General features: G+C 38.2%; 1 protein-coding gene across 1 annotated transcript; it reads right to left on the reverse strand.

The window, feature by feature from the left end:
- Window positions 1-610: 610 nt before the first annotated feature.
- LOC123658822 (importin-11) lies at window positions 611-22,593 on the reverse strand. Its single transcript, XM_045594121.1, has 17 exons — window positions 22,372-22,593; window positions 19,181-19,327; window positions 18,750-18,970; window positions 18,048-18,207; window positions 16,995-17,241; window positions 16,377-16,658; window positions 15,734-15,915; window positions 14,557-14,742; window positions 13,259-13,358; window positions 12,437-12,645; window positions 12,002-12,199; window positions 5,444-5,636; window positions 4,637-4,889; window positions 3,361-3,587; window positions 2,946-3,075; window positions 1,217-1,418; window positions 611-715 (listed from the first exon to the last, which is right to left on the reverse strand). Exons 2-17 carry the CDS (start codon window positions 19,313-19,315, stop codon window positions 611-613), a joined length of 3,030 nt encoding a protein of 1,009 aa, XP_045450077.1. The 5' UTR covers window positions 19,316-19,327; window positions 22,372-22,593.
- Window positions 22,594-23,080: the final 487 nt, after the last annotated feature.

A 23,080-nucleotide genomic window follows, 5' to 3' on the forward strand; every position in this document is an offset into this window, starting at 1 on the left:
GTCCCATTTTTACGATAATTATAGCATTTTAAAGTTACGATTAAACGTTAATGAAGATTCAAAAACAAGAAAACTAGATTTTTGACAATATTTTTATCTATGTATAATTTTATTGTGCATATTAACTTCCTAGGTCTAGATTGCAAATGGCATTATTTTTATTTCAACTGACGTATATTTTCATAAAAGTTATAAATAAAAAATTATTTATAATATTTAAGATTTTATATAATATTAGACAATAATATGTATTTATAACTTTTAATAATTCTACATATTTAAACTTTTAAACAAATATTAAGAACAATATTTATAGACGAACTTGAAAAAAATATACAATGCCATGTACGCCTTACGTTTAAAGCTATATAGGAAATCGTAAGTATATCACATATATATTTATATATTTTTTAAATTATAAATAGATACCATAAAATAAATAATACCATAAGTATTTATTTGTTACCGAAAGGTTGGTAACTTGAAGTTTTGATAAGACAGGCTAAACCCCTAAGATTTTTTTTGCCACAGTGACAAAACATTGGTATATTTGAAAATCATGAATAGAACTGTGAAACTATAAATATAAAAAAGAAAAATTATAATATATCTAAAGCGGTATGTATTCTCTTAATTGCTTAAGTGTCTCCTTGCCAGTCGACTGCAGCAATCGTTCGAATGTTTCTGGACCGACTTGACTCTTTAGTGTTTCTAGCTGGAATATTTATATTATCAATATTAGTAAAAATAATATGAGTTAACAGATAATAACAGAGTGAGCATCATTAGTGAATGGGTGCAATTCTGTTGTAGAATAATACGTATGTCGTAACAGAGTGGTTTGGAATTTTATCATATCAGGCGTATGTATGTATGCGTGTGTATACGTACATACGAGCATACGTACATACGAGTATACGTACTTTTTTATTATTTAGAAACAAACAGTTACATACAATTTTAGACCAATAATTCGTTGTATTGAGTATTCATACGTGTACATTAGAAAATATTTATTTATTTTGGAATTTATTACAACTCTTGTGTATATGTTTTTGTGTAAGTGCGGCGTGTATGCGTTTGCGTGCGTTTATTTTTGTGTGCGTGTATGTGTATGTGCGACTCTATTTATGTGCGTATGCGAGTTAATAATTTAATAAATCTCGGCGTGCGAGGTAACGTGCTTGTACGCGAATGTGTGCGTGCGTGCGGCCACCTGGTGATGCGTAGCGGCGCGCAGATCGAGCGAGCGCGCGGGGTGCGCGGCCGCGAACCGGCGGCGCCGCTCCTCGTGCGCCGAGCGCGCCGCGTCGCCGTCCGCCGCGCCGCCCGCGCCGCCCGCCGGCCCCCAGCGCGCCGCCGCGCCGCGCCCCTCCAACGGGGACGCCGGCCGCGAGCCCGGCGGCGACACCAGCGCGCTGCGCGGACCCCATACGTTACACTCAATTTAATTTAATTTACTCTTTATTGTACACATAAAAAAGTTTACAGTTTACAAAACGATTCACAAAAAGAAATGTCAAACAGGCGGTCTTATCGCTTAACAGCGATCTCTTCCAGACAACCAGCTTGGAGGAGATAATGTGAAAAAAGCGGAAAGGGTGTACAGAATTAAAATGAAGAGAACAGGAAGAAAACCAAATATACACACATACATACACACACATTCATACACACACATACATACACATGCATACACATATTAAAAATATATTAACTATACAAAAAATGACAGAACACATTACATAATAATATGTCAAATTGTATATGTCAAATACACCCAACAATCATTTTTATGACACATTTTCAAAGACGTTTCCATTAGGGGAGTGCTAGTATCGTTCAAATCGAATCGCGTCGAATAAATTATTCGTATGTAGAATATTTTGATGCACGGTGTAATGGACTTCAAATTGAAAACAATAGAAATCTAGTTATATTTTGATAATTCGCGAATCTTTCGAATTACTCGAAACTTTTCGAAATTAATCGAATATATTATTAATATTTGATTTGGAACTATCCCTAAGCGGCTGAGCCGACTTGACTTAAATTTCGTGTGTACATTTCAATGAGTTCAACAATCAATTTTTGTAACTGCTATTCTGGGCAATAGAACATCTGGGTCCTCTAGTTTTGAATCATCATTCATCATCATTTCAACCTTTTGCAGTCCACTACTGGACATAGGTCTCAACAAATTCGCGCTAAAAATGGCGCGAACTCATGTGTGTTGCCCATAGTCACCACACTGGGTAGGTTGGTGACCGCAGGGTTGGCTTTGTCGCACCTAAGACGTTGGTGCCTGTCTTCGGTCTGTGTATTTCAAAGCCAGCAGTTGGATGGTTATCCCGCTATCGGTCGGCTTTAAAAGTTTCGAGGTGATATTGTGAACTTTGTTATCCCTTAATCGCCTCTTACGACAACCACGGGAAGAGAGAGGGTGGCTATATTCTTTAATGCCGTAGCCACACAGCCTAACTAATTTTGAATACTCTTTCTAAATCTATTACAGATAATATAGCATTTATTTATTAATAGTGATTGAGTATTGATACAACTTGTCTTATGTTAAACTTATGGAAAATGGGGAGCTGCATTTTGGAGCAATAGACAAACGGGTATCAAAAGTTAACTAAAACTCGACTTTCGTTCTATTTACTTAAGACAAACAATGTTCGAAGAATCGGTCTCGGTATGAATTTGGACAAAAGGAAAGTTATGTTTAACAACCAAGTCATACCGAGACTTCCGGCCCACTCGACCGACGATCAAAGAAGTAAGTAAGATTGCCGATGGCGGCTGAATGAAGACTGCAGAAAACTGTGATGTTTGGCGCGAACTGAGGGAGGCCAGTGTCTAGCAGGGGACTGCGATAGACTGAAGTGAGTGAGTGACTGAGTGAGTGAGAGAGTGAATGAAAACAATATTAAAAGTATACTCACTCAACATAGTTTCCAGATTCCTCCATTTTCATGACATCATTTAGAACTTCTGTTAAATTTAATAAAATGGCGGGGAAGGCCTCTAGTACTGTCGCATTCTGAGTTGTCAGCAACGCAGCAAGGCCCAAGCCTAATCATAAATGTAACAATAAAACAATATTAAATAACGTAGAAAATAAAAAATATTTTGTCATATTCGACTTTTATATTCGAAGTCCAGCGCGTGAGTAAAATACTAATATTATAAAGCCAGAAAAGTTTGTTGTTTTTTTACACGCAAATCTCAGAAACTGCTGGTTAAATTTGAATACTAATTTTTGTGTTGGATAGTCCATTTACTTCGGAAAGGCTATCACGTCAAAACGGCGGTCAATAGCTAGTTTATGATAATAACATAATACAGAAAAGGACTCACCAACAACTTTCCACCTTTCAACTTGCGTCACAAGATTCATTTTCTCGGTCCATACTTGTAGGAGTCTACTCAAAACTTTAACTGGATCCGAATCGTATTCCACAAGACCCACGGACGCTTCCTGTATCGCCTTATAAAACAGGTCTGTGGACAAGAGTATCACTCGAGACAGAAGACAGAGCTTCACTGACAGCACCATTGGTAAGTCATCGCCATCCAAGAGACAGCTGAAATAAAAAAAAAACTTGTTTTAAATTTTACTTTGCTGTTGTGTGATTTTCACCTACCTTTTCTTAATTTAATTTAATATTACAGTGATTATTTAAAAAATGTTTTAAATGTTTCATCTCTGTACATGTACCAGCACGTATCTTGGCAACAAAGAGGGGATCACTATGCGAATAATGGAAATATGATCACCTCGCCCCTATCCATAATTCCATACCATAAAATATACCCAAAATTCGTTTCAGCACCGGTTAAACGACGCTCAATATCCGTCCCTACAGTAAAAACCGAATAAATAAAATAATATGCAACAGAAACAACCAATGTCGGCCCGACCAAAACCCCTGCGGGAGCCTTCAGCCGCTTTAATAGGAGGGTCCCGGATTTGCAGGTAACAGGATCCCTCCAGCGACAGGCTGGCCTCGACGAAAAGGCCAGACTTCTCCATGGAGACTGTCCGGCTCACCTCTGAACAATCCCGACGACGCCATGTCTAGCAGGACCGGGCTCCCATCCCGGCCCGACATGGGCACAGGGGCGTTACTGGAGGCGCATTAAGTAGCGCCTCCTACCCCCGTTCGTCGCCTGCGGACGGAGGCCTCGTCGACGGCCTCCTCTCTTATCCGCTCGTCGTTCTCCTTCTGGGACATTACTGTCTCGCAGAAGGAGGCCATCGCCTTCCAGGACTCGTCGTTGCCGAGCATGGCGGTGGTGACGCTCGGCAGTGACAAGTCCCCTCTGAGGACTGTCGTCAGATCGCGACGCAGCGCCGCCCATCTCGGGCAAACCAATGTCGGACCGTGTTCTACCTTTTCTAGGCAGTCTTAGGACTGCTCGTTTAAAGTGCCACTATCATAAACACGCACGCTGATAAGAAATAAATTTCATGATGTACAAAAAAGCACAAACAACTTAGAACCCGTGGATGTTGTCACTTTAAAAAAAAACTAAAACCGAAAAAATCTCTTACGTATTCATCGATTGTAAAGAAGATTTCCTCTAAGTATTATTAAATTAAGTTTAGTGTGACGTAGCATATAATACTCACTGAACAACCCTCAGCAGTGTAGGCCATACGACCTGTACACCCAGCAAAGCGTTCTGCTCTGGAAAAGCGACGCTGACACATATCTCCGCCATCTTGAGCACGGTGATGACGCCCTCCGTACGCATATCGCTTAACATATCATCCAACAACGCCATACACTTGCCACCCGCGTCTAGGAAAAACTCCTCCGGGCACAAGAGTGCGTACGCCTGCATTATATATACCACGATGCGCAGATGCTCCGTCGATTGCTCTGAATACAAACAGTAAAAAAAAAATTTGTGAGATCACACCACATACTTTCAAACCGATACACAGTCACACAGTCTTTCAAACCGATAAAACTATTAATGTTGGTGACAATTTTAATCAATCCATCCTCAAGTGTAGTTCGAAACCATCGCGTATAATATAAGCATCCTAACTACTTATATCTTGTTTTATTTTTATAGTACTATGTTCATTTTACTGAATACCAATTTAAACTACATGTATAACATACAAATAATACGTATGTGAGTGGTATTTTAATTTGTAATTGTGCAGTTTATAGATCAAAAAGCCATCTTTTAGAAAACACCTAAAAAATTTAGGAGCATACTACATCTTTCAGATATTTAAGAAATCCAAATGTTAGGCAACGATTATGAAACATATTACGTTACGTACATAATTGCCAAATATGTGTAACAATGACACGGGTTGATACCATCGAGGTCAAATAGTAATAAAACCCACAGATTCTACAAAGAACAAGAGTAGTCGTGTCAACGTCAGATACACTAGGAGCAATAGCGGCCTGCTCACCCAGGATGGGGTAGAGGTTGTGAGCCAGCTGCAAGAGAGCGGGGTCGGCGGTGGCGCTGGTCTCCAGGATGGCCAGCCACAGCTCCAGCGCGTCCTCCAGCAGGTACACGTGCGCCGGCTCGCTCAACTTCGTCGACTCGTTCACCACGTTCAACACCCACGGGCGCACGTTCGGCGCGCACTCGCCCAGCGCCTACATTGGATAGTTTCTTTATGTGCTTTGTTAAATGGGGATCATCCGTAAATTACGGTCACGTTAAGAGGGGGTAGAGGGTCGAAAAAGTGTGACATTGTGTGACAAAAGTGGGGGGTCCAAAATTTTGTGACATCACTTTTCAAAATATAACATATTTAATTGTTAGTTAAATTGAACTAACAGTAATGTCGGAACTGGTGTTTTAATTAAATAAATAATATTTTATAGAATTAAAATTGCAAAATATGTATCGTCACACTAAGTAGTAAGGAAGTATACCTTTGCTTTGAGGTATTACTTATTTATTTAATATTAAGTAAGGTGCCAGAACAAACCACTAATCCAATTTCACGTCTTTTTATTATGCGTTCTACAGAATGACTGAAGGTACAGAGATCTTACAATATAAACACTTATCTTATTACAAAATACTGTTACCAAATTTGAACATAAATTAGAACGTTACTTAAATAGGTATGTGCGCACGGCACAGTATACCCCCCTTCAAAAAAAGAAAAAAAGGTTACTATTACATTACACATTAAAAGAAAACATAAAAATGAAAAGGTGTCGTAAAAACAGGATTTGTTGCAAAATATTCTTTTTTTTTTTTTTTTTTTTTTATAGTTTAAATACATAATGCAAATCATATATGATATAATATAAAAATCATAACACACTTTAACCTCTATCATTTTAACCATTACAAAAATAATTATTACGATACGCACATTTCATTACTTCAAATAATATTATAATTACATATAGACTACGCTTACAATTGGGTACACATAACTGCTATATTAAATATCTATATGACATGATAACACATTACTATTTTATTGCACTTTCACTAAACAATCACTTGCTGGCATCCTTGGTTCTGTCGTTGCTCTGATTGTCTCATGACAACAATAGAATTGTCCAGTAGTGTCCTTCTCGTAAAGCTTGCAAACTGAGTTTTACAGCGTTTCCATAAAATGAAGGCAATAACACAGAGTACCACGGTCAGAGTTGCGAGAGAATACAACTCTACCCTAGTGCTATAGTGCGTGGCCGTTTCTGAGGCCATTGCACTGTTTCCTGCACCTGTCTGTGCAATAATGATTTCTTCTTTTTCTTGTTTGCTTTCCGATTTACCCATTTTGATATTATTATTTCAAAAATAAATGTATTAAAATGTAAAGATGCGGCCAATATAATAAATTTGATGACAGGCGTCTACAGAGTGAATCTTACCGTAGGCTTACTGATGCGCCCTGATCTTGTCACTATAGGCGATTTGTTTATATTACACCGTTCCATATTGGGCGATCTTGCATTGTCATCGAAATATAACATGAATGCAGGTTTGAGTCTGTCTATACTAATATTTTTCTGCGTATCTCCCTCTTGAATTTTAAAATATTTATCTGTTCGACTCAAAATTTTATATGGGCCAGAATACGGTGGAGTCAGTGAACTTGATATTCGGTCGCAACGAACAAACACATGAGAACATTTTTCAAGCTCCGGGTGAACGAAAATTTCTTTTTGACGTAATTGGCGTCTAGGTACTGATGATATATCTCTTATTTTCTGTCTAAGTGCTTGTAAGAATGATTCTTCACTTGAGATTTCTGGTTTTTTTAACTCAAAGAAATCACCAGGAAGTCTTATAGTTTCACCGTACACCAACTCGGCTGCGCTTATCTGGGTGTCATCTCTGTAACTTGCTCTTAACCCCAGTAATACGCTAGGTAACTCTTTGACCCAATTCTCTGTATTACCTCTACACATAAGAGAAGTTTTGAGTGAACGATGCCACCTTTCAACTGCACCATTTGCCTGTGGATGGTATGCTGTTGTTCTAATTCTGGTTATTCCCATTCTTCTCGCTAGTTGGTTAAATAAATTAGACTCAAATTGACGTCCTTGATCTGTCGTTATTCTCAATGGACAACCAAATCTAGCAATCCAGCCATAATATACGGTTTCAGCTACACTTTCTGCTGTTATATCTTTTAAAGGATAAGCTTCGGGCCAACCAGTGCTTCTATCTAACATTGTTAATAAGTACCGATATCCATTGCAGTATTTAAGAGGACCCACGATGTCTATGTGAATATGTTCAAATCGATCACTTTTTTCAAAGGACTTAAACGGCGAAACATTGTGTCTTTGAACTTTGGACCTTTGACATTCCAAACATGATCTGGTCCATGATGCAATATGTTTGTTCATTGACTTCCAAAAGTATCTTTCTCGCATCATGTTTCTCGTGGTTCGAATGCCGGGATGACTAACTCCGTGTATGGCGTTGTAAGCCGATGCGCGGAATTCCAACGGCAAATATGGACGTACCTTTCCATGCGATGTTTCACAATAGATATATGCATTACAGTTCGGGATTTTCACTTTTTTAATATTTAGCGTTTTAGACTTTAATAGATCTAATAGCTCTGTGTCATTACTCTGTGACTTAGCTAGGTCTTCATAATTGATTGTGGACGAGAAATCGATGGTAGCTATTCGAGATAAGGCATCTGCTACTGTATTTTCTGAACCCTTAATGTGCTCAATTTTTGTACAAAATTGCATCACATAGTCTAAATGTCTCAATCTCCTAGGGGTATCGTTATTACCAAAAGAATTTTTCTTAAATGCTTGCACTAACGGTTTATGATCAGTGTAAATAATAACAGGTCGTCCTTCAATTAAGTATCGGAAATACTTTATTGCCATATATATAGCTAATAATTCTCGATCAAATGTACTATAGCGCTGTTGAGCCTCACTAAGCTTATTGGAAAAAAAACCTAGAGGTTTCCATGAAGTACCTTCCTTTTGTTGAAGTACAGCTCCAGCACACGTGTTAGAACAGTCCGTCATGATAGAGATAGGAGCACCAGCGATAGGAAATGATAATGTAACTGCATTTTTTAAACTCTGCTTACACTGTTCAAAGGCTTCTTTTGTCTCTGGAGTCCATTGAATAAGGCTTTTGTCTCTTTTTTTAGTATTTCTCAAATATATGTTTAATTTCGCTTGATCACCTGCAGCACCTGGGAGAAGACGTCTATAAAAATTTATCATTCCTAAAAAACGTCTTAACTCATCAATTGTTTGTGGCCTTGGGAACTCACTCAATACTTTAACGCGATCTTCTAGGGGGCCTAGTCCTTTTTCAGAAATGTGAAACCCTAAGAAGTCTAATTCAGTTTTCCCAAACTCGCATTTCGCTAAATTGATAGTTAAGCCGAATTTATTTAATCTCTCAAATACAATTTTTAAATGTTCTTGATGTTCGATTTCTGAAGATGACGCTATGATGACGTCATCGATGTACGAGAATAAAAAATTGAGATTTTGAAAAACTTCATTGTTTAAAAATCTTTGAAAGGTCTGAGCTGCATTTCTAAGGCCAAACGTCATTCTTGGAAACTCATATAAACCAAATGGCGTTGTTATCGCAGTTTTTTCTATATCCTGCTCCGCTATACCGATATTGTGATAAGCTCTTTGCAAGTCTAATCTAGTGTATATTTTTTTATTAGCTAATAAGTATGAACAATGCTGTATATGAGGTATCGGATATCTATCCGGCTTAGTGATATAGTTTAAACGCCGATAGTCTCCGCACGGTCTCAATTCTCCATTTTTCTTGACTACTACATGAAGTGGAGAAGACCAGCTGCTCTTGCTTGGTCTACATATTCCCATATCTTGCATCCTTTGGAATTCAGCCTTTACTTTTTCAAATTTATCCGGTGGTAAAGGACGCGGGCGCGCGCTAACAGGCGGCCCGTTTGTTTCTATATAATGGACTACAGAGTGGCGTGGAGTATCCTTAAAACACATTGGCTTAGTGATATCGGGATATAACGCTAATAGGTCACTGTACGGATGGTTTGAGTTTATTGTTGTTATTGTTCCTTGACCATCTAATTTCACCGACGTTATAACAGATAAATTCGTCACTTCGTCTATTAGTTTCTTCCGATATACGTCTACTACTAATTTATGGTGGCTTAAAAAGTCTGCACCTAAAATTGGTTGATTCACATCTGCTATAATAAAAGACCAACGGTAAGGTCGCCGTAAATTTAAATCTAAAATAAGAGTTTTTACACCATAGGTTTTTATTTCTGTCCCGTTAGCTGCATAAAGTCTGTACTCACTACACTTGTAACTACAATAAGGTTTCTTAGTCGCTGGAATAACTGAAATATTCGCACCAGTGTCCACTAAAAAATTAAAACCACTGTTTTTGTCCATAACACATAGGCGTTTAGAAGTCGTAATGGTGCTAATCTCCGCCTCCGATTGCACCATACTTAGTTTCCCTGATTATTCTTATTCCAAGCACACGGCTCTATACATTTCTTTGCTCTATTCCGATAGCGATAATGATACGAACAAAGCCAATCAGCACTATCGGGCGCACGCCGTCTCGTATTACGCTGTCGCGATGTAGACCGAGAGCGTGCGCGACGAATGTGATTTCTAAATGTAGATTTTTTTGATTCCAAATCATTAATTCGCAGATTTAATTTAGCTATTTCGGCCAAAATTAAAGCTGTATCATTAGAACTCGAAGTGTTGGCCCTTATTTCCGAAATTTGTTGTGACCTTGACGTCTCCATTACCTTGTCAGCGATCGCGGCCAAATTTTCTAAATTCTTTACATCTGTAACCGCTAAAACAGCTCGTACTGAAGCAGGGAGGTGTCCTTGCCACATAATGGACAGGGTTTCATCGGGAATTTTATCTCTTGCTAAATCCTTCATTTTACGCAGTAATTGAGACGGTTTTTGATCTCCCAATTCCATTTCGCTTAGTAATTTTTGAAATTGGCGAATTTCAGACTCTTCGTAAACTTGTAATAAGCGTGATTTTAGCGCTTCAAATTTTTTAGTCTCGGGCGGCTTTAATAAGATATCACTTACTTGTTGAATCACCTCCTTGCCTAATTTGGCGACAACCAAGTTGTATTTCGATTCATCGCTCAGCTTCTGAGGTCCAAGGATTGCATCAGTTTGTACAAACCACAATCTGGGTTTATCGCACCAGAACTCCGGAATCCTCGACGAAACTGTTATCGACGCTAAACCGGAGGAGTCATTTTGCATTGCTGCTCCTGATCCTGAACTGTTGGAGCTAGTCATAATTGAAGGTTCTTGTGTCGGGGTCACCAAATATACCTTTGCTTTGAGGTATTACTTATTTATTTAATATTAAGTAAGGTGCCAGAACAAACCACTAATCCAATTTCACGTCTTTTTATTATGCGTTCTACAGAATGACTGAAGGTACAGAGATCTTACAATATAAACACTTATCTTATTACAAAATACTGTTACCAAATTTGAACATAAATTAGAACGTTACTTAAATAGGTATGTGCGCACGGCACAGAAGTTTTGATAAATGTGACAAAAACTGGTGAGGAGTGCAATAATCATGTGACGTAATTTATGGATGCCCCAAACCCATAAATACAAATACTAATCAAACTAACTAGAACAGATAAATTACTAATTGAAATTAAACTTCTTTAGAATCACTGTGATTTGAAACGATTTTGTGTGTGTGTGAAGAAAAACGAATGAATGATGAAAAATGAAACGAAAATGAGAAGAAGGAGAGGAAAAGCAGAGGCCGGCAGAGGGCAGTAGAGGACCGCAGAGGACGGGAGAGGGCGGTACCTTGACGAGGTGCACGAGCGCGGCGAGCGCGGCGGCGCGCAGCATGTGGTGGTGCTGCGCGTGCGTGCACAGCGCCGGCAGCGCGGCGAACAGCGCGCCCGGTAGAGGACGGCGGAGGACGGGAGAGGGCGGTACCTTGACGAGGTGCACGAGCGCGGCGAGCGCGGCGGCGCGCAGCATGTGGTGGTGCTGCGCGTGCGTGCACAGCGCCGGCAGCGCGGCGAACAGCGCGCCCGGTAGAGGACGGCGGAGGACGGGAGAGGGCGGTACCTTGACGAGGTGCACGAGCGCGGCGAGCGCGGCGGCGCGCAGCATGTGGTGGTGCTGCGCGTGCGTGCACAGCGCCGGCAGCGCGGCGAACAGCGCGCCCGGTAGAGGACGGCGGAGGACGGGAGAGGGCGGTACCTTGACGAGGTGCACGAGCGCGGCGAGCGCGGCGGCGCGCAGCATGTGGTGGTGCTGCGCGTGCGTGCACAGCGCCGGCAGCGCGGCGAACAGCGCGCCCGGTAGAGGACGGCGGAGGACGGGAGAGGGCGGTACCTTGACGAGGTGCACGAGCGCGGCGAGCGCGGCGGCGCGCAGCATGTGGTGGTGCTGCGCGTGCGTGCACAGCGCCGGCAGCGCGGCGAACAGCGCGCCCGGTAGAGGACGGCGGAGGACGGGAGAGGGCGGTACCTTGACGAGGTGCACGAGCGCGGCGAGCGCGGCGGCGCGCAGCATGTGGTGGTGCTGCGCGTGCGTGCACAGCGCCGGCAGCGCGGCGAACAGCGCGCTCGCGCCACCGCCGCGCGCCACCACCCAGCCGCAGCGCTCCGTCACGAACGACACCACGTGCAGCACGTGCATCTTCGTCTCGCACTCCTCGCACTCCACCTGCCGACACGTAACGCAGTCAGTCATATAATGATCTTCTTTTAGGTTCTTCATCCCAAAATGGAAAAGCCTAAATTCTGTATCACCTAATATTTTAAGAAATTTGAAAATATGTAATCTAAATAGATTAAAATTTTTTTTAATATTCTCTATCGAACGCCATGTTTCGAGTATGTGAATAAACCTCCAGCACAGCGCCCTCTACTCATTTTCACAAACATTCGGAGCGGCGCTCACCAGCAGGTCGTAGAGCGCGGAGAGCGCGTGCGGCGCGTAGGGCGCGAACTGCTCGACGTCGAAGTTGAAGTCGTCGATGGTGCTGCGCAGCGCCTCCGCGGCCGCCAGCTTCACCGCCGCGTCCTCGCCCGCGCGCGCCAGCGGCTCCAGCAGCGCCGCGTACATCGCCGGCCGCAGCGCCTGCGACGCGCGCACGCCGCACCACTGGCCTGCACGGGGTGGACTACTGTCATTACATATATCTCATCCTAACCATGTTTCTGTTTCATGGGTGTTGTGATTAAAACAGATTATTTAGTTTTTAAGTTTTATTAATTATAAGAAGTTAGGAACACTGTGACAACTTGACAAGTATAGATAATTGTTCTTGAAGCAGAACAAAGAGTATAAAGAGCACAGACTAAAAATATATATTTAAATAACATGTTAATCAACAATTTTTACACTATGGGTGAAGGCTGCAATTTTAAATTTATTTCAACAATGGGACCTACCCACGTAACGTTTTTCTGGGTTTAACTATTTTTAAAATTAACTGCGGAGTTTCTTTTCAATTCTTCTCTTCCGACTTCTTTCCGGTGGTAGCTTCGCTTTTAACTATAATTAATTAATCGTAACTAATATAATATTGATTTCTGAAATGACGAGTCTACTTGAATGAAGCAATTTTTGATTATGATTATTTTTTTATTCGAATGTTGGTGCTTGTCTTGTGGTCACGTTTCAATTTGAAGGCGATCAAAAGAGTAGTTTTAGGATTTCCCCTTTTTTTGTTTGAGAACAAATATTAAATATTTTGCCATAAAAATGGACATCACTTACCAATTAACTGACACACTCTTCTCCTGATTATTCTATAATTATTATCCTTTATTTTAATTTCTTGGCTTAAAACATTCGTGAACCATTCGTCAAAGTCAACCTAGAAAGAATAAAATATAATAAACATTACAGGTTTCATCTGCCATAGTTACTTTATTTATAATGAAATTTTATGAATTTTAATATAAAAAGACATTTTAGATAATCTTGTTTTACAATCATTGGTTTCAATACATATGACTACCTCTAGTAAGGTAAATTAGAGTAAGCTAAATAATTAAAACCCGAACTAAACTAAATTAAATCATTACTATTTTTTAAGCGACTTCAAAAAAAGGAGGAGGTTACTCAATTCGACCGTATATATATATATATATGCTCGGGGATAACTCCATCGTTTATGAACCGATTTTAATAATTCCTTTTTTGTTGGAAAGGAGATATCCCTCGTTTGGTACCATGATAAGGAAACCAGGATCTGATGATGGAATCCCAGAGAAATAAGGAGGGAAACTCTCGAAAATCCGCATAACTTTTTACTGGGTGTACCGATTTTAATGATTTTTTATTTAATCGAAAGCTGATGTTTATCATGTGGTCACATTTAAATTTCATCGAGATCTGATTACAACTTGAGTAATCTTTGATAATGCGTATTTACTTGACTATTTTTTCGTCTACCTACGTTGTATTACTTGTTGATATAATTGAAGTCGGTTTCTCTTCGTTTGCCTGCATACACAATTATATTCAAACAAATGATAGTTAAAATTACTATAGTTATCGGCACGGATATTGAATGTTCCTTCAACCTTTGCAGAATTTTGGGTCTCTTTGGTGATAAAGGTATATGGCACAGGATCAAGGTAATCAGAATGTCCTACCACAGCTGGTAAGTAATATTTGGCATATAACTACTACTTGTGACTGTCGTGACTCGTTCCTTTCCTTTGCTACATGAACGAACGCTGAAAACCTTTTACTCAGTATCCGCGCCGATACCTATACAATGCCATCTATATATATAATAATGACTCTCTATTTCCCTTGGCCACGCCATACTTGAGAACGATTTTACTGGTTTCTTTCACCTTATTTAAAGAAGTTTTCTAATACTTTGTACAAGTTTCTTACGAAATGATAATTTAAGAAAATTGCCTATATTATTGAGAAAATTACAACGTAAATTAACGACTATTTAATGGCGTTTGATGACAGTTCTTGTGTTTGACAGTTAAGCTGAATAACATCTGTCAGCTAGTGTAATATAAAATAGATAAATAATTCATCACACATACGTCATCATACAAGTCGAATGCAGCCAGCCCGACGGCGTTGTAAATGGCGTCCTTTTTCAAAATGGCAGGCAGGTCATCGGGCGACACTTGGCTCTCTTGCAGCGAAGCGAGCAAGCGGACGAGCTCCGGAGCAAGAATGGTGCGATATTCGTGGAATAATTCCATGAAGACTGCTTCTGTGCATGGCTGCAATAAATATAATACATACATGTAGCAAACTTATTTATATTAATTATTATTGCTATTGTTTTTGTTAACTTAGTAATTTAATAATTTTTAATTAGTTTATTAATCTTTGACGCCACGTTGTCGCAACGGTTAGCCATGGATTGTACCTGTTGCGCTGGCAGTTGCGGGTTCAATCCCCGCACATGACAAAAATTTGTATTGGTCATACAGGTGTTTGCCGTGGTCTAGGTGTTTGTGCAGTCCTTGTGGGTCTCCCCACCGAACCTCGGAGAGCACGTTAAGCCGTCGGTCCCGGTTGTTATCATGTACACCTGATAGCGATCGTTACTCATAGTAGGGAATATATCCGCCAACCCGCATTGGCGTAGCGTGGTGGAATAAGCTCTGATCCTTTTCCTACGTGGGGAAAGAGGCCTATGCCTAGTGGGATATTACAGATATTACAGGCTGAAGCGTAGGCGTAAGCGTTATTAATCTTTGTAATTTGTAATGTCAAAGTTTTTTAGAAGATATAAGTTTTACACAATTTTTACTGGTATACAAACTAGCACTAAAATTGTATTTATTAACTGTGAATGGTTCGTCACTGTTCACTGTACGTACATTATGTATACAAATCCTGTTTTTACTTAACATACTTTTTAACCTGGCACAAATCAAAACCCTCAAATAGAATGTTATTGAATGATCTAACTTATAATAGATACTGATTGTAGAATTCATCTTGGTACACCTAGATACGCTTCTTTTGCACCTTGTCCTATACCCAAAGACTGCCTTAGAACATCTTCCTCTAATTATTATTGAACTACTGTTGTTTTTGTATCTTTTAATGGTTTACAATAGTGTTATTATTATTATTATTACACCATCTAGAAAAATTAAAGAGAGATCGTGACAAAATCACAAAAATACCACAAAGGAGCGTTTTTATAATTATATAAAGAGGATTAACATATTAATGGAGAATAGTTTATCGGGAGCGTACCCTCAGGCTGTACTTCCACGACTCGCCCGCCTCGTCGGTGGCGAAGCTCTCGGGCTCCGCGTCCCACAGCGCCAGGTCGTCGGCGCTGAGCGGGAAGTAGCGCGCCACCAGCGTGCGGCACACGTGGCACACCGCGCCCTCGGCCAGCACGGCGCCCTTCTGCTGGTGCCCCTGCAGCGTCACTGCGGCACACGGTCTCGTCAGGGGGCTTTGGCGTATACACACGATACGTTTCACGCACGCACGCACGCACGCACGCACGCACGCACGCACGCACGCACGCACGCACGCACACACGCACACACGCACGCACGCTCGCACACAGGGTAACCTATTAGTGTTACCAGGTCAAACTTAGCAGTCGGACTGACTAGCCATGCCACATCCCCATGCCAACTAGTTCACAAATTGCGCTTTGGGAGTAGAAGGCGATTCATCAAAATTAAAAAGCGTAACAAAAGCCGAACAAGCTAAAGACACCATTTAATTTGGCCGGGCACACATTATAAATGCCCTATATAAATATAACTATACATATAACTGTCTCGCTTTACCCAGACACCTAGCAATGCTACACACACATTACATTTATTTGTTTGATGTTTACTTACTAAAATAACTCTAAAGTGTAAAAAATACTCACAAGGTTCCTTAACAGGTTCAGATCCTTTAGGAAGCTTGTACTCCACACATTGTAAAATCCCTTTGACGATGTTAAGGCACTGTATGGTAAATCTTTCGTACGTTAGAGACATGCCTTGTTCAGTGAAACAGTAATACAAGGCGAATTCTAAGGAAGGTCGGATGAGAGGAACGTAGGAAAAGGGATGGAAAAATAGGACTCCTAAAGCAACCTTTGTTAGGTGTATTATAAATTTCTCGCATAGTTCCAGAGGATATATGCCACGGCCTTTCAGTAGTTTTCCTGTAAAGAAAAAAATTAACTATGACTTAGAACTTCTATCATATAATGCAAAGATCCGCCAACCCTATCCTCCTGATCCTTTCTCTACATGGGGAAAGAGGCCTATGACCAGTAGTGGGATATTACAGGCTGAAGCAATACCTAATGCGAAATTTAGTGAAAATAAATTCCAATTAAATAAAAACATGTGTCTTCTGATTTCTGTATATCAGAATACTTTAACATACTTCTTTTATACTATTGCTACAAGTTAATTTATTGCAAATTTTATAACAATGTTTTTAATGTAAATAAAGCATAAAGTAGAAAAGTAAAATATTTTATGATAAAACTTACTGCATTCCAAACTCGTCTTAGCCCTGTCAAACACAACATTGAGAAAGGCGATGGCGTCCTGACTTTCATGTGGTTTCTTAAAACCAAAAACTGTTAATTTTCTCAATATTCTTAAGCAAAGTAATGCTTTCTCCAAATGCTCAGTTATTAATTCAGTCGCCGCTCCTTCTTGGATGTGTCGAAGAAATAATTCCGTGTTTTCGTGCCAGAGATTTAATATGAATGGATACACTGAGATGGTTAACTCCTAAAATTAATATGAAATTTAAAAAATAAGGAAATATTATAAAATTATAGTTACATATGTATAACGTGTTATAAAAATTTTAAGCACATGTGTATCACCACCATCCAGTGTTAATAAAAATAATAATTAAAAACGTAACATAAAAAGATTTGATTTTTAATCTTTGGAGGTGCGGAGGAACATGGTATTGAGTCCCTCATCCCCCATCGAAAAGGGAGGATCCTCCGACCAGACGGGTGTTGTGTCTGGTGAGCTAACGCCCCGACGGTTGTTGTCGGGATCTTGTATATATACTCAATCACTTTGATAACTTTGATAGCGCGATGTAGGATACGTCAGTTTTCTCTAGTTTGTATGCCGCTAGATAGATGTCGCTACAAATCTAATAAATTACTAAACCTTTTAGTAGCCCTTCCCGGATTCACATAGATTTTTCTGTTTAAGAAAATAAAACGTATGCACAACAAAAGTACGAAATATATTTATTTTTATAATTTCTGTTTGTAGTAGCTTATGTTTTGCATTGTTTGTCATTTCGTTTTCGTTGGGAAACATGCATAAATGTTTTTAGTAAGTGTCACAATTTTCATACAAAATACAATTCATACTAATGAATATATTTATATCCATAATTTGCAGTGGCAAAACTTTTTGGGCAAATTTACAAACTTTTTTTAAGCAAACTTCAGCAAAACATTGTAAGTCCAATCAATCATAAAATTCTCAAGGGACACTCTCAAGCATGCAACAAACATTTCAGAAGAGATCAAGAAATTGAAGAGAAAAAGTGACATATAAACAATTACCTGGAATGTCCGTTTGTCTTCAAGGAGTCTCTTGGAGGCAAGAGCCTTCACGACGTGATGAAAGATCAGCAAAGACCTCTGCTGCATCAATGGCTGCGGCGCTTTCATCGCTCCAATCAAATCCGGTAATAAAGTAGGCCAATGAGCAGGACAATCAAATCTAAAAATTTAAAATACATTAATGCCTACTTCTGAATGATTTGTGGACAAATTAAATTTTTTTTTTAAATACAGGAACTTGTCTTTAGGTAAGGTATAGCTGCAACATAGCATTTATATCATAGTAGCTACATTAAAAAGTTGGTATGTCTGATTTATTGCATTTTTTTATACTACTAAGGACACAAATAAATTTACAGGCCACCTGATGGTAAGTATATATGGATGACTACAATATCAAGAGCATGGCTAGCTCATTACTTAACCTACCCCTTATCCTCGCCCAAATATCTACCTACTTTACTCACGACAGGAACACAACATTGATAACAAAAACAATATTATTTAAGCGTATTCTTCTGTAAAGCTGAGCTTCTTTCCTTGTCAGGCTGCTCTAGGTATTGAGAAGGATATATCCTACTGGATGTACCCTACTTTAATAATTGCATTGAAAGTATATTTTTATAGGCTACCATCAAATTAATCATACTGAACTTATATGGGCGAGAGAAGCCATAGGTCGTGATGTATATCCTCAGTTACCTAGCAATTTTGGAAATCAAAACAGCTTGTTGTGTTGCAATTTGAGCAATTGGTTCACTCAATATTGGGGTAGTCAGAAGTCCTTGCCGGAGTTTTTGTTTTTCCTCTTCCTGTATTGCATTTGGAGCGTTTCGACGCCAGTAACGATCGACTCCATTCTTGAAACACATCACAGCCAGCCATCTCACATTCACGTCGATTGAATGATTCGACAGAACGTTCTAGAGAAAAAAAAATTCAAATAAAATTGTTGAACCATGCTCAATTGGGTATGAAAATATAATGATGAAAAAGTATACATTCTTATTGAGAAGAATATTTTTAGAGTATTTAAATAAATGTTTATTATTTACTATTTTCGAAAAACAAGGAAGTAGTTGGAAATAACGCACGTCTTTGAAAAATTAGAAAAAAACGAGGTGTAACTTTACCAATAAAACGGAATAAAATCCTGGCTCAATCTCCCATTCTTGAAGTTTTTTCTCAGCAGGTTTCAAAACTTCAGTGTCCTGGCTAGTGGCTCGGTTGAGCGTATCAAGCACCAATGCATAGATGTTAGGGTCCATGGTTTATATTACCTAGAAAAGGCAGTACATCTTCAATTTGAAGCTAATATTTTTAATACTTTAGGTAACTATATTAAATTGAAATCCAATCGCAATTTAAACATCAGAATTATGAATTAGCGTAGTTTTTAACCGACTTCAAAAAAGGAGGAGGTTACTCAATTCGACTGTATATATATATAATGTATGTTCGAGGATAACTTCATCGTTTATGAACCGATTTTGATAATTCTTTTTTTGTTGGAAAGGAGATATCCCAGGTGTGGTACCATGATAAGGAAACCAGGATCTGATGATAGGGTCCCAGAGTAATCGAGGGAAACCCTTGAAAATCCACATAACTTTTTACTGGGAGTACCGATTTTGGTGATTTTTAATTTAATCGAAAGCCGATGTTTATCATGTGGTTACATTTAAATTTCATTGAGATCTGATTACAACTTTTGGAGAAACCTTTGATAATGCGTATTTACTTGACCATTTTTTCGTCTACCTACGTTGTATTACTTGTCGATGTAATTGAAGTCGGTTTTTTTCGTTCGCCAGCAAACACAATTAGTTACATTATTATAGTTTCTAAAAACCGACTTAAATGTATTGTTTTGGTTGAAAAATTATCAAATAAAATATAAGTATTGGATCTAAGAGTATAGTAAAGTGGCGCAAGTAATCATCTTAATACTGTCTATATAAATATTTGCTTTATGTCTGGGTTAATGTCCTTGGGAGTCTTTCCACAAAATTTCAGAGAACAGGTAAAGCCATCCACCCCATCTAACACTATCACATCATTACTCATGCAAGGGAAATTATTCACCACCCACTGAGGATGCTGCATAAACCTCCAACCATTTTTTATATGAAGTATTTGTCCAATAGTAAAACATTAACAGACTTATTCAAGTAATGTGTGAAGGAAATTATAATTACATCACAATGATAAGCAAAATTAAAGATAGTTCTATGTGTTTCATAATGCTTACTGACATCAATATAAAAGTGAAATATCTAAGCTTACTTCCAGAGCAAGCAAAGGCTCATTTTCCATATGGAAAAAGACTTTTATCAACTCTGCTGATCAACTAGAATTTACATATAATTTTTCTACCAAAAGTAATAATTGTTAACTAGTGTTACAGTAACAACTGGGAATAATTTACCTACTCTTCAAGAACACAAACAAACAGGATCGTAAAAATTGTACAGTACTATTAGCATGTAGCATATGCATATATCTACTTCTACTTTAATATAAGGTATAAAAAGTTTTCTCAACTGTGATAACAGGAGCATCATCATCACATCAGCCTTTCGCAATCCACTACTGGACATAGGCCTCCACAAGTTTACGCCAAAAATAACGTGAACTCATGTGTTTTGCCCATAGTCACCACGCTGGGCAGGCGGGTTGGTGACCGCAGTACTGGCTTTATCGCACCGAAGACGCTGCTGCCCGTCTTCGGCCTGTGTATTTCAAAGCCAGCAGTTGAATGGGTATCCCGCCATGGGTTGGCTTTATAAGTTCCAAGGTAGTAGTGGAACTGTGTTATCCCTTAGTCGCCTCTTACGACACCCGCGGGAAGAGAGGGGGTGCCTATATTCTTCGATGCCGTAACCACACAGCACATTAAATTAGGTAAAAAAAATGTATATAAATAATTTCTATATGTAACGTATATTAGGAATGTTAAGTGCAAGAGCACCTGATGTATGTGACATGTGCACAATACACACTAATATAAAAGTGTAAATAAATAAGATAGTTTATACGCCTTTTATTATTGATTATTATATTCAAAGCTTACTTGGGTAAGAATTTTACTTAAAAACACACTACATTTAAAGTATATATATACAATATTAAAAGTTATATTATAAATACAGTGATTCAAGCTCATTTTTATCACATATGTAATTAACATGACAATGTAATAAAAACCAAATTGCTTAGTAGTAGTACAAATACAATAATGAACAAAGTATGTATGAACTTCTGTGGCATTATTGTAACTACAATAATTGACAAAAGTTTTATCAAATGTGACATTTAACAAAAAATAACAAAATGACTGATGATAAAAGCGACAGCTACAGAGTTTCCTTACAATAGTAATAAAAAAAAAAAATTACATATACCTAATCTTATTTACTTATGTAAAAAGATTGCACAAAAATAATAAGTTTTCATAAAAAAAAACAAAAAGAACAATTTTAAGTTATTTAAAATAAGTTAAAAATATAACAATAACATAACAAACACAAAAAATTAATCATCGTGTGTTTTGTTTAGTTACTTTTTTCGAAACATGTTATATAATACACAGCAAAAGATTACATACATATCAAATAAATTCTTAACTTTTCCCTTTGTTTACATTTTTATCATTTATTAATTTTCTCTTAATAATTTTATAATTCTTTAGATATTTACTAGCTTATTTTGAAAATCTAGCAGACTTTAGGATATAGAAACTTATTTAAGTTAGTGAAACGCAACTTATTTATTAAGTTTTACTTATTTAATTAAATGTAAATACCTCTGTTTAGAACTAAATAAAATGAACACACTTTTACATTTCCAAAACAACCAAACTACATTTTCATGTTTCTCAGTTTTTTTCAGAAAGAAGTCAACTATCTTAACAGCTACTGCTACCTATTGTCATGATTTTTTTGTAAGTTGTAATTACATAACATGCGTCTTTTACAGTTTTGTGTTTAATTTATTAGTGATAAAAAAAAATAACAATAAATATTAAACAGTCATTAAAATGATAAAGAAAGAGGTGCACATGGCCACTGTATATATTTTTAGGTACAGACTATGGCGATTTATAGCGTATAAAGCAAATTTAAATAACATTATAATGTGCAAAACTTAATTTCTGCTAACGATATTGGATATGGACGGCAGTACTAAAATGTTTACAGCCACCGGCTTTCAGCTTGTCGACACAATACTATCCATTTGAACAAAATGTGTTTGAAACATACAATTACGGTTTCATACGTAAATTTTATTGATAAATATATAAAGTTAACTTACAAATACTCACCTATGACGGGAAAGACATCGGAATTAACATAACCTAAAGTTATTTGCAGAAATAAGCCATTGCAGTTCAATACCATTCAAATGGCATTGTTTTTAATAAACTAAGAAAATAAATTGTGACTGTTTGTAAATTTATGAAATTGCCAAATGAAAATAAATTACATCTATATTAATCAATGTTCAGCAAAAACACCAGATATTCAAATAATTTTTACTATTTTATGACAGTGACAAGTGGTCAAGTGCAAACTGCAATTGCAATTTGACGCTCTGAAACAAAAAATTGTCTATGATTGAAGCAGCAGCATGGGTAAACTAGCTGTGCCCACGACTTTGTCCACATGGAATTAAACAAAATAGTTATTGTTTAGTTCGCAGAATTACATATTTAAAAAATCTAATATAAAAGTAGCCTATGTTACTCCCTATTACATCAGTTGCTCCGCCATCTCATCATCATGCTGATTTGCCAGGGAAAGTCCCGTCAAAATCGGCCCAGCCGTTTCAGAGATTAGCCAGAACAAACAGGCAGACAGACAAAATCATAAAAAAGGTTATTTTGGTATGTATACCGTATATATACCTACATACATAGGAATTTAGTAAAAAGCGGTTATTCTATTATTACTAACAGGCACTCCAATTTTATTTATTTGTATGTATGTATAGACGTATCCAAGATTTGATACATAAAAATGGAACCTACAATA

This window comes from Melitaea cinxia, chromosome 13 (assembly GCF_905220565.1).
Source record: "Melitaea cinxia chromosome 13, ilMelCinx1.1, whole genome shotgun sequence".
In the NCBI taxonomy this organism is placed as follows: Eukaryota; Metazoa; Arthropoda; class Insecta; order Lepidoptera; family Nymphalidae; genus Melitaea; species Melitaea cinxia.